Source organism: Atta cephalotes (assembly GCF_000143395.1).
Source record: "Atta cephalotes unplaced genomic scaffold scaffold00016, whole genome shotgun sequence".
Classification (NCBI taxonomy): domain Eukaryota; kingdom Metazoa; phylum Arthropoda; class Insecta; order Hymenoptera; family Formicidae; genus Atta; species Atta cephalotes.
In genome coordinates, this window is record NW_012130080.1 from 2,645,954 (window position 1) to 2,658,329 (window position 12,376).

Consider the following 12,376-nt stretch of genomic DNA (forward strand, 5'->3'; position numbering starts at 1 on the left):
ATATATATATATATATATATATATATATATATATATATAAAAAGAGTATATTACTTAACTGCACACAAAAGCATCGCTAATACCTCCCCCCCCCCCCTCTTTACATTTTTAATACGTATATCATTAATATTTAGATTGAAAAAAAAATAATAAAAAAACTACTGAAGATCGTAAACAATGTGCAAGGATTGTAAAAAAACATTGCGAATTATTGGAGGCGCTGACTTTCAATTGTTTTCGTTAATCCTTTCATTGTTTTTTTTAATTTCGAGAGTACTTATTTTTATTTTAAAATTATAATAATAAATTTGTAACTATTAAATTTTAATCTTTACCGTAATACTAGAATGCTATTTATAAAGACATTCATTGATGTAATTGTGAATGTTTATTGATGCATTATATTATTTACTACAAAAAATCATATGTCAAATCGCTGAAAGTACATTATGAGACGTCACTTCTAGTTTCCTTGAGCAAATTTTTCTGAATCTTCTGAAATGTATGATAATATTGCATTGAGTTACTTATGATATCTTATAAAGACGCGGTATTCAATATGTTTAAGAATTGCAAGAGGCAAACTCTGAGATTTTATTTAAATTTTGGTTGATTACAAAATGTTGTCTCTTACCAGCGTGTAGCTTCTTCTCTTTTTTTTCAGTCCAAAAAACGCTTCTACGATTTTTCCATTGACAAAGCATCGTTATTGCTTTCGGATCGGCGGTTCCGCACTGCTGCACAAGATGGATATATTGATCGATGATTTCTTGCCCTGTTAAAAAAAACGAAGGCATTTTAAATGCGTTTCATATTACAGTTTATATGTTGAAGAAGTATATAACTAGCCTTTCGAAACTCCGGCAAGGGCTCGCGCCTTATCAGCATCGTTGGATAAACCGAGTTTGTTATACAATTCAAAAGATTTTTCCAAATGAAAGGTTGCAATATCTAGCTTTCTCTAAAAAGAATACAGACATTGTTAACTCTCCAAGGAAATATTCTATTAATATTTTACGACACTGATCACTTAGCGGATATGTAATAATTTGTATATATTTAAGGTATATTGACCCGTATTCAGAACGCTCTTTTATCGATAAATGTGCATTTTTATTTCTAAAATTCTAAGCAAATCTGTATATGTAATGTGAAATGTATATGCTAGGCATTATCGTTATCAGCGCGTTTCTGATGGGTCATTTTGTACAACATAAGAATTCAGGAAAATGTAATAATTTCTCACATAAGATATTCCTCAATAATCTTGTCATTTCTATCCTCTCCCCCTTTTTTGTTATCCAACATTTTACGATTTTATACCTTATTCAAAAAATGCTCGCCAGTACAGTAGTGTGCCTGTGCCGCTTTTCTCGTAAGTCCAGACTCGACTGCATTTACTATAAATAAATGGAGATACTTCTCCGTGTTTACATCGTCGTTCAATTCCTACAAATATGAATCGCTCGTAAGAATTACGTCAAAAATTCGCGTTTTTTTCGAAATTAAGATCGCATAGTAAATGCGCGCATGTGCGATGATAAAACATAGATAAAAAAATTTTTGGAATTTTTTTATTCGACGTTCTCCACATTAATCATTCTATTAATCTTTCGTGACACATAACTTGTATGCAAGTGCTATCATCATATACGCGTTGCATATTTTCTCCGGGTCCGAAAGTCTCTTAACTATCGCCAGGAATTTGGAGAAGTTTTGGAAGGCAAGTTTCACATCGCCTGATCGCAACTGATTTATCCCCAGCTCGTATAGAACGTTCGCTATGTATTCGTAATGTCCAGCTGCGGATGTGAGGCTGATTAATGATATCGTAGGATAAGGTTTTCTTTTATAATTTCAAGAAAACTTTCAAGAATTTTACTGATAATGAGAGACTAATTGATGCAGTGAAAACTGAATTTAACGATCTTCGAGAGAACCAAACTTGAAATAATAGGATAACATTTTAACAAAATCCTGAAGTGGTATAACTCTCAATAGGTAAATATTTTCCTCTTTCTTTTTTTAAAAAACAGCTTACAGTCCGTCGCTCGAGCGAGAGCTTCAGTGCATGCTTTCACAGCGACATCCGGTTGATCGCAGCCGACTTGTTGTGCGTGCATCAGTAATACTTTGTATAGAAGCACGTTGCATTCTCGAAAGATGGTTTCTTCTTTTCGACCAGTTATCTTCGACGCATTCCATGACTTCTTCCAAGACGCTTTATGTACGATATTTAAGTGATATAACGATCCTGCCATATCTTGTACTGATTGCACCACGTGAATGTAATTGTATTGATATTAATTTATAATACTGATTTATAATGATCAACTACGTTTAATAGAAAAAGTAACTTAATTATACTTTTACTTTAATTATACTTTACATTAATTATACTTTTAGACCGAAATGAGATAAAATTATTTTTATCGATGTAAAGATATAATTCAAAATTATAATATCTAAGTTGCTTTTTCTGTTTAATGTAGCTATTATAATCTATATACAAATATACTACGTATGTAAATATTTTATTAATAAATATTCAACTCAAGCATATTGAAACGTAGTATATTAATTGCGAAAAAAACATTGAAACTGTGACTATTTATATAGAAAGTGAACAGGAAGTGACACTTGCCCGCCATTCATTTGCTAATTTACATGTATAATGTGTTTCGCTAACTTTGTTCGAACAGAAATCGGCCGTACAGGTAATGTACGAAGGTGCTCGTCTGATGGTTATCGTCTTCGATTAATTCAGCGTTCTCCAGAGCGCTACGGTAAAGTCGCTCCGCCACCCACCACCATTCCCAAATCATTGCTTGAAAGGATAGCGCCATATTTAGAAATTCTGCAGCCGTAGAAATATAATCTCCTATTCAGAAAATTTTTAACCGTAATAATCATACTCGTACTCTGTACATCGTACTTTCGTCTCAAATGTCAAAGATCAAATATAGGAATTATCATCACGATTGTGTGTGATCCTCTCACTTCAATTGTTATTGAGAACAATGGTTTCACTCTTGTGTTTCGCAAATGAATATTAATGATTCTATCCGGAAAGGTTTTGTTATTGAAATATTTAAAAATTTAGCCGGATGTAGATCTGAAAATAATTTTGTTCCAATCATCAAAATAATTATATATGTAGAAAAGTCAAGAATGATGAGCAATGTTGCAAAAAAATGTTTATATTCTAGTAATTAACTTGAATATTTTTCAACAAAAATTATTGTTCAAATTACTCAGAAAATTATTTCCAAAATTATGTCATTGTTGATTATTTTTGTATCTGTATATTTAGCTAAATTTTTAAACGTTTCAACAAATCGTTCCGTGTATACATCAATTTTCTTTCTCACCAGCATTTTTGGCTTGCTCGACAATGATCAAGCCATCCCTTAAGCGCGACATCGCGTTCTTGTTCTTCTTTAAGCGTGGCTTCTCCCATATTAGAGTACCAGGATCAGCCTTCCTACGAATCTCCTCGTCGAGTTCAAATAATTCTTTCAAATATTGGATCGATTCCTCATAGTTGCCTTCTTTGAGCTCGTCAATGATCGCTTCGTGAGGTAATAAATGAAATCTACTCGAAGAAAGAGCAATATCGATTATAAAAGAGTTTGATGGAACATTTATATTTTATTTACAATTCGGATAAAAAGAAAGAAAGGATAATTGAGATAAATGGCAGTATAAATAAGCATCGCGATGAGGCACCTCAAAAAAAAACAGAAGGAAATTGAGAGAAAAAAATAAGAGATAATTCAGTTCAGCCCACTTTTGATTTCAATATTAATAAAATCATTCTTGTGATAATTGCTATTATAATTTCTATTATAATTACATTAATTATACTATTCGATGTGTTTGTATGTAAAACGAAAGAATCTGGTAGGGAAAAAAAGAGTCGTTTTGAAAGAGAGGATATATTTTTTATTCCAAAAAAATAAAGCACCTTCTCACTTCTGAAGACGTTAATATCGGAAGCATCGCCTTCAGTTCGTCCTTAACCTTCCCCATCTCCCCTGATCGGACTCCCGCGAGAGTTTTGATCGTCGTTGCTTCTGTAATCTCGGAATTAGCTTTCGATAGTTCTCCGGGAAAGCCCTTTCGAATCTGTCTCCCGAATGTTCCTAAGTCACGTCTTTGCACATCTTTGAGCCGGCCTTTCATTTCATCTCGCGTGATCGGGAACGAGGAATAGTCGATTCTCAAATTTTGCAACTCGATAAGAGCCGCGATTTATTATATATGCACGAGATAAATATAAACGTAACTGATAAATGTATGTTATACAATGATAGGATCAATAATATATAACATGTACATGTAACTTCATAGCGTTTGTTTTACTCGTGCGCGTATGAGATGCGATTCCTCGAAAAAAGGCCATCGCGAGATCGAGACTCGAAATTCGCGGCTCGCCTCCTCATCTTCCTAAATCCTCTATCTAACTATGTTATAAAGAGATACAGCTTTAAGCGGTGGTGGCTGCCTGTTTTCTCGGCATCAATTTGATCTTGAAACCCTCCGCGCGCTTGAGGATGATGTCGGCCTGAAGTCTAAAATCGGACTCTTTGATGTCTGATTTGACGTGGTAATTCCTCATGATCGTAGACAGGATGATCTTCAGCTTCAGCATAGCGTATTTGCGACCCACGCAGGAACGTGGTCCAGCTGAGAACGGCACGAAGGCGTAATAGTGCCGATTGGCGGTCTTTTCCGGTAGGAAGTTATCAGGATCGAAAACTTCCGGATTCGGATAGATGTTTGGCTGCCGATGCATCTTAAAGGTCGTTACTATCACCGTGCTCCCAGCTGGGATCGTATAGTCTCCCGATACTGAAATAGCAATTGTATAATTTTTTTAGAATATAATAAATTATTTGAGCAAAGAAGTCGATAATATTTCATCTTGCCTTCTTTTCATGCATTCCAGTTTTAAGAACTCACCCAATTTCAAGTCTGTTTTGATGGTACGCGCGATGATTGGGACAGGTGGGTACATACGAAGAGTCTCCATGAGGCATCGTTCGAGGTATTTCATCTCTAGTGTGTCCTGGAAGGTCGCAGGTCTGTCGCTGTCGCCAAAGATTTCATCGAGTTCCTGGATAACTTTTTCTTGAATGTCCGGATGACAGCCCATCATCGACAAGAAGAAGCTGGATGCAGCCGCGGTTGTGTCATGTCCCTATGAAAATGAATGACAGAACAGACAGCTTATTAATTACAATTTGATCTTCTCAAAGTAGTCAGTAGGCTAATATTTATAGTCTGTTCTTATTTCAAGATCATTTTAAATAATGTTTTGAAATAATGCGTCTCTCTGATGGATTTATGATATCTTAAGCCAGCCTTAAATATAAGAATCGACTATGAATATCAGTCTGAGTCATATCTCACGACCCACCTCGAACATAATAGTATCGACCTGTTCCTTGACTTCTTCATCTGTTAGCACAGTGCCGTTCTGACCGGCCTCTATCAACAAATCGAGGAAAGCTTGCCTCTTTTTTTCACCAACATCATTGTCTTCTACATCGAGGTCGTCTTTTAGACCAGCCGCCTGTCCAAAGGAAAGTCCTTCCACAGATGTGCTCTAAGAACAATATATTATGTGTTAATAGTCCATCGCTCAATGTAGCTTTTTCTGAAAATTATCCAATTTGAAAATTATCTACTTTAGTGGTCTTGCCGTTGCTATTTTGCGTAGACTCGTCAATGATATTACGTTTGCCGTTCTTGAATTCCTGCTTCTTGCGTGCGATAACTTTCTTTGTGAGTCCGTGGATGATCTCTAACAAACGGATTTGATCTTTTCCGTATTTCGTAAGATTAAACAGCCAGTCCGGTCTGAGCCAGACTTTCGTGTGACGCAGATGGAGAATATCGCACATCCTACATAACGATAAGACAGTAATGAGATATCCGTCTTATATATTTCTTCAACATGAAAATATTCAAATATTTCAAGGAATAAAATTGCATAAAAAATTTTACAACTTGTTGATAATGTTTTTTTACAAATCTAAATTTTTAAGAAAAAGAAACTTCCAAGATCTTATAAATTCAAAATATTGTAGATACAAAAAAAAGTCAAACCTAGCTGGGAATATGTTGATCAGAGAATTTTCAATTAAAATCGATTAAAAATAAACTATAAATATAAAACAACTCCCGATGTCTTTCTTTTTTGTCTCTATTTCCAAATTCATCAAATCTGAAATTTGCGTATTGAATACGTGCTTCATAACAGCCATGGCATATTCGAAGCCGCTTCGGTCTTGCGTGGACTTGGAGACACCCATGGCAGTCTCGAGAAGGATCTCGACGGTGCATTCGGACATATAGTCGTGGCAATCGAATTCTTTGTCGCCTTCCTTACGCATTCGTTCCACCACCGCACGCGAATTGGCGTTAAAGAGATCGATGAAACTCTTAAGTACGTTTAAGTGAAACGTCGGCGCGATTAATTTGCGATGAGCGCGCCATTTTGAACCTGTAATAAATCATTTTTAAACCTGTAATAATCATTATTATCAATTTATTTTTTATAAATAACAAAAGTCCTCATTTCTTTGCTGTGATCGAATCTGAAGTGATTCATCCTGAATATTTTCAGCGAATTGTCATGATGCGAGACGAATTAGAATTATTATTATTAATCCAGAAGTGATCACTTTATTTTTTTTTATATAAACGATCATCTATGGTGTTTTTATAATACTAAAGATTGCATTTAATTAATAATTTTCGTTTCTAATTATATTATGTGCAATCTTTTATTATACTTGTTATAGTATAAAAATTCTATTGTGACGAACACATGTGATAAAACATATAAAAATTGGACAGACAATACGTATTAACGAATGTTATATCAGTAATATTAATATTATTAGTGGAACAAAATTAGAAGAGAAGAAAGAGAAAGAGTTTATATTTCATGGAGATGTATGTAATTTTAACGTAAATTTCCATTCCCTCCCCCCCTCCTTCCTGTTGTATTCGGTCCGTGTTTGAAGACTTTCTATCGAATATACGGAAGCAGGAAGAAGAAAGAGCGGGAGAGAAAGAGTCAGAGAGAGAAAGAGCAAGATAATGCATTACAACGCGTGAGAGAGACAGAAGATGTATACTTTATGACTATAAATATTGAAGTACACTTATATTTGAACTATTCAGCAAACGAGAATGGATTAAAATGGATTGAAATTTTTTTCTATCCGAATTTTAAATAGCGAATATTTTTTTTGGATTTAATTGGGTTCAATTGAATTCAGTTAGATTCAATTGGATGCAGTTGGATTGAAAAACTGCATTTCCTATTGAACATTTTGAATTGAACAGTATTCACAATGCACAGAAAATCTAATATTATTTTTAGATTGAAAGGCATAGAGATATGCTCTATGCAATTCCTATAAATGAATAAAAATGCATTCAGGATTGAAAAGCTTTCATTTTAACATTCGTGAATCAATATTTCTGAAAATCTGAATCCATTTCAATTCATGTTAATCCATTCGTTTGTTGGGTAAATAAAAATAGACACTTAGAAAGAATGTTTTTGCTGAAGTATCTAAAAATTTAGCTAAATCTTAAAGCTAGAAAATATATTGTTGGATTCAAAATAATTACATAAGAATCTCAAACATGATGAGCAACAAGTTTTGACATTTCAGTCAACCAATTTGAGAGTTTTACATAATTATCTGATAATTCAACGAAATTATTTTCAGATCTGTTGTATCTTTTTTAATTAAATTAAATTAAAAATTTTTTTAAATTTACTCCTCAACAAAACCATCCTTTCTGGGCATATATTTGAAATTTGGCGAAAGCAAGATAGAAAGTGCAGTTCAGTGCAGCGATAAAGAATAAACCCGGAGAGACAGAGATCGTCGTAATTGTGCAATGATAAGAAAGACTGCGATGCGCGCATATGTGCGCAGGGAAACGGAGCTAAGGAGAGAAAGCACCGGCGCGCGTGCAAATTTCCTTCCTGTTTTGCGTCTCGTGGATTACTCGGACTGATTGCATTTCACTCTCCATCCTCTCTCTCTCCCCCGCATTGCTCTTTTTAAATGCAAGTGCGTTGTCTCGTGCGACACATACCATGCACATAGGCGTCGAGACTCTCCAGATATTAAAACACAAAATCGTAATAAGATAACATTAAGTTAAAATGATTTCATAAAATCATAAAAAATTCTAATGATGATTATTCGACACATTTTTTTGACTATAAATTTGTGATAAATTGATGCTGAACTCTTAATAATTTTTAATTAAAAAATCATTATCATGTCAATAAGTGATATTTTAGTTAAAAATGATTTCTCGTGTCATATATGTATCGCTTGTATTTGAATTGTTATGTAAAAAAATATATGGAACAAATCTATAGATCTTGAAGGTTGTTCATTCCGATTCTTATTTCAAAATCATCTTACGTAATATTAAGTTTACAAATAGTTTATTTAATCAACTACAAAGATCGAGTTAATATTTTTTATAATAAGTTCTTTTTCAGATGCTATATAATAACATTAAAGATCTGATTAAATTTGGAGAAATTATTAATATTTCACATTGGTTGTATTAAAAGACCGAAAATAATCAGCGCGCAGTTTCTGAGATAAATTTATTTAAAAATACATATACGTGTTAATCTAATATCTAACTTTGACGCTTTTTTATTTTAATTAATTTTAAAACGCTAACATAGTTTTGTACATAACAGGTTTATGATTGTATTTAAGATATATTTTAATATATTGTAGATTGTATTTAAAATGGATCTTAAATATAAAAAAATTTATGAATACCGATCAAAATCTGTTCTCACTACAAGTTTAAATAATCATTTTAAGTAATATCTTAAGATACTAATAATATTGTTCTGTGATTGATTTATGATACTTTATTGGCAATGATTTATTTACTTTATGTATGTTTTAAGATTGTATTTTAGATGGTTTTAAATATATAAACATCTAAAAATTTAATTAAATACAAATCTGAAAATAATTTTGATGAACTATCAAAATAATTCCATTAAAGCCTAACGAATAACATTGTAGAAGTTTTGACATTCTAGCGATCAGCTTGAGTTTCTTAATTGTTATAATAGTCTTACAGAATTATTTTCAGATCTATCTCTAATTAAAGTCTTAAATATTTTCAACAAAATCATCCTTTCTGAAATAAAATGCACGTGCGTAACAACGATCGTCGATTGCGCGCCAACTTTTATTATCGACTTTCTCTGTAAGAAAAGGAGATAATGATTCGCTGAGCATTTATTTAAACGCATTGTCTACAATTTCGCGCGTACTGAATAATTGTATATTAGCTTGTCAACAAATCAGTTTCTGAAATTATAGATAGATTAGATTCCTGTTTCATAATCGTCAATTTCAGCAAGAACGTCTTATATTCATCATTTATCTTTCTTTCTTAAATTATATTTGTGCAGAAGATATTAATTTTATGTATGAAGAAACATTTCATTTATTTGACCTTTTGTTCTATTAGAGCAATTCTTACTTTCTCTAGTTACTCTTTCATTTCACCGAATTGCAAAACTTGATCGCGCGCATGATCAAGGCAAATGCAGTTACGAGAAGTCATACAACAACATCTGAATTATATGATCGTTATACAACGTTAGTGGTTAAACAAACTCACGCGAAGTGATCTAGGAGGAAGAGGGAAAAGGAAGAAAAAAAAAGAAAAGAGATATGTGGTATGCATGACGCCTTTGCCGGATGTCATGACGAGGCGCGTGAATTAAGACCGAGGTGGTAGCATGCATGTTATGTATATGCTGCTGCGCTGTTACACCTCGGCGAGAGAGTTCCGTCAATGAGAAAAAGGACCTTCACTCGCGATACCGAGAAAGTCGGCGATAAAAGTTGGCGCATAATCGACGATCGTTGTTGCATCGAGTCTGCGCGCATTCTGTACTTCTTCGTTTTTGTTCGTTCACGATGATAAAGAGAAACCTGTTTTGATTGCGTTCATCCGAGTGCATCCAGGTTTCTTTTTACTCTTGTTGTTTTATCCCCTAATGTTAAACAAGAATAAAATGATACGTAGGTGAAAAAATTTTTAACTGAATATGAAAATATTTTTGTAAAATATTCTCATTAATTGTAGAAAAACATAAAATAAATAATTTTTTGCTACGAATAAAATTTAATTTCGTCGAATAAAAAATACGAATAAAAAATAAGAATTTTTTTTTCAGTAAAATAAACATTATATTTCACAAATTTTAATATCTCCTAAATAAGTTTTTAAGTATCTTTTTCTTAATAAACTAGAAATTGATGGTTCTCATCCGAAAAATCTGGAAACAGTCGAAAGAGAGATAATAAGAGAAAAAGAAAAGACATTTGATTGAAATTCAACTGCAGATGAATGATTAAATTTAATCTCATCTCTGAATTATCTGAAATAAATTAAATTTGAATAGTGGAAAAATCGTTAACATTTGAAATGAAGCTACATAAAATTTTATCAAGATGTAATCTTATATAAATAATAAATGTAATCTTATATAATTGTTTTGTTGTTTTGCAATATAATACGTATACTTCAAAATTATTATATGAAGTTTTTCATACTAGTAAACTGAACGACATTAGGAGATATTTTCCGAACGTAACATCCAAGCGCAAAACGAGGAAAAATATACGGAACATTTTCCGTTTTGTCGTGTATTGTCATTATTTTTCTCACACAAAAAAGAGTCATTTACCATTTTTATTATTACATTTTACGTTACGAAGACAATTTTTCAAAAAAGCATGTTAATAAGGCACATTCATACATTTATAACTTTCGATTGAGACTTTGCGTAAGATCTTTTTCACTGTTATATCTCTCTTCTCCCCAGCCTTCTGATGAGAGTTAATAAGACTTTAATGATAGTTAATAAGACTTTAATAATAGTTAAATGAAAATTATTAGTTTGAGAATAGCATATTCTTACGCGTAAAATGGAAAACTTATTTTACCACTAACGACGAACTCCGAGATATCGATAGGAAGTAGTTAAATACACATAAGTAGTTAATACTCACCAGTAGAGATGAGGAGACCATTTCCGAGCCAGGGCTGGAAAAACCGGTACTCAGCAGACTTGTCGATGTAGACATGGCTAGATAAGATGATTTCGACATCACGCGGGTCCATAAGAAAAACCAGCAGCTTTGGTCCGAGCCAGATTTTAATAATTTGGTCGTACTCGAAGGACTTTCTATATAAGGTACGGAATATGGCTGCAACACAGACACAGGGATGCATAATTGGAAGTTACACGAACGTGTCAGTTGCGCGATGCAAATCCACTTGATCTGGCGTTATCCATAATCTAACTAACTAAGCTAACTAATCAATGCTGCCTAATAATAGATAGCACGAAAGATACACAGGAGATATGTAATCATCAAATTAACTTCTAATTCAATGTCGAAATTAGGCGAACGTTAGAATTAACGGTGATAGTTGATGTGATTTAGAATATTCGCGATCTATTAACGCGATCTAAACTGCTTTTACTCATGAGAACTTCCTTTGTTACTCTCGATTATTGTAGCAAGAATGAGGAAATAATTCAAAAAGTTACTCAGCAAAAATGTAAAATTAACTTTAGAGTTGATGTATCTCAAAATCAGAATAGTTTTGAGATGGACCAATATTGAGATCAAAGGATTGATTTATCTAAGATTAAATAATCTGAGTTAAATTAAATAACCGAATTAGGATATGAATTTTATATATGTTTACTCCGTCATTATATTTTTATATTATTGCCTTACTGTCCGAATTTCCTAGGAGCAATAGTGCGTTTCCAATTAACGGCAGACCTTCCGGACCCGGGAGTGATTCCGCCAACTCGATCATATGGCGGCGTGAAATTCTAAAGTAGATGTAGTATAGAATCAAAGCCGGTATCAAGAGAGACAGAAAAATGGTAAACGATGATAAACCATTAGACGCCGCGGTGACACTGGACCCAGCTATTATTTCCGGTTCAGCCGCTGACATGATTTCCTAAAAAGAAAGAATGTTCGATCAAATCACTATTTATCTAATTAATGTTTTTCAAAAAACACGAAATACTGCAGAAAAAAGAAAAAAATCAGAAAGTCACGGAGTCAGGATAGATGCATACAACAATTTTGATTATCTATGCATATTTTGATTGCCTATGTATATATCAATGTCGTTAACGTATTAATGAATCAGACTAATTTTTAGTATGAAAATTGTGCGCATAAATCGCGTACTCTATATTCTTTAAAACTTTGAGAGTGAATTGTTATTCTAAAGAATGATCTCTCTCTCTCTC

The 12,376-nt window shown here is 33.0% G+C and overlaps 2 protein-coding genes across 2 annotated transcripts; both read right to left on the bottom strand.

The window, feature by feature from the left end:
- Positions 1-463: 463 nt before the first annotated feature.
- On the bottom strand, positions 464-4,185 carry LOC105618413. Its single transcript, XM_012199955.1, has 9 exons — positions 3,953-4,185; positions 3,372-3,595; positions 2,690-2,881; positions 2,042-2,269; positions 1,621-1,802; positions 1,324-1,449; positions 850-961; positions 635-775; positions 464-495 (listed from the first exon to the last, which is right to left on the bottom strand). The coding sequence occupies exons 1-9, from the start codon at positions 4,183-4,185 to the stop codon at positions 464-466; spliced, it is 1,470 nt and encodes a 489-aa protein (XP_012055345.1).
- Positions 4,186-4,223: 38 nt separating this feature from the next.
- On the bottom strand, positions 4,224-12,072 carry LOC105618251 (cytochrome P450 4g15). Its single transcript, XM_012199791.1, has 7 exons — positions 11,844-12,072; positions 11,106-11,303; positions 6,259-6,511; positions 5,694-5,910; positions 5,423-5,611; positions 4,966-5,203; positions 4,224-4,854 (listed from the first exon to the last, which is right to left on the bottom strand). Exons 1-7 carry the CDS (start codon positions 12,070-12,072, stop codon positions 4,490-4,492), a joined length of 1,689 nt encoding a protein of 562 aa, XP_012055181.1. The 3' UTR covers positions 4,224-4,489.
- Between the last annotated feature and the right edge of the window lie 304 nt (positions 12,073-12,376).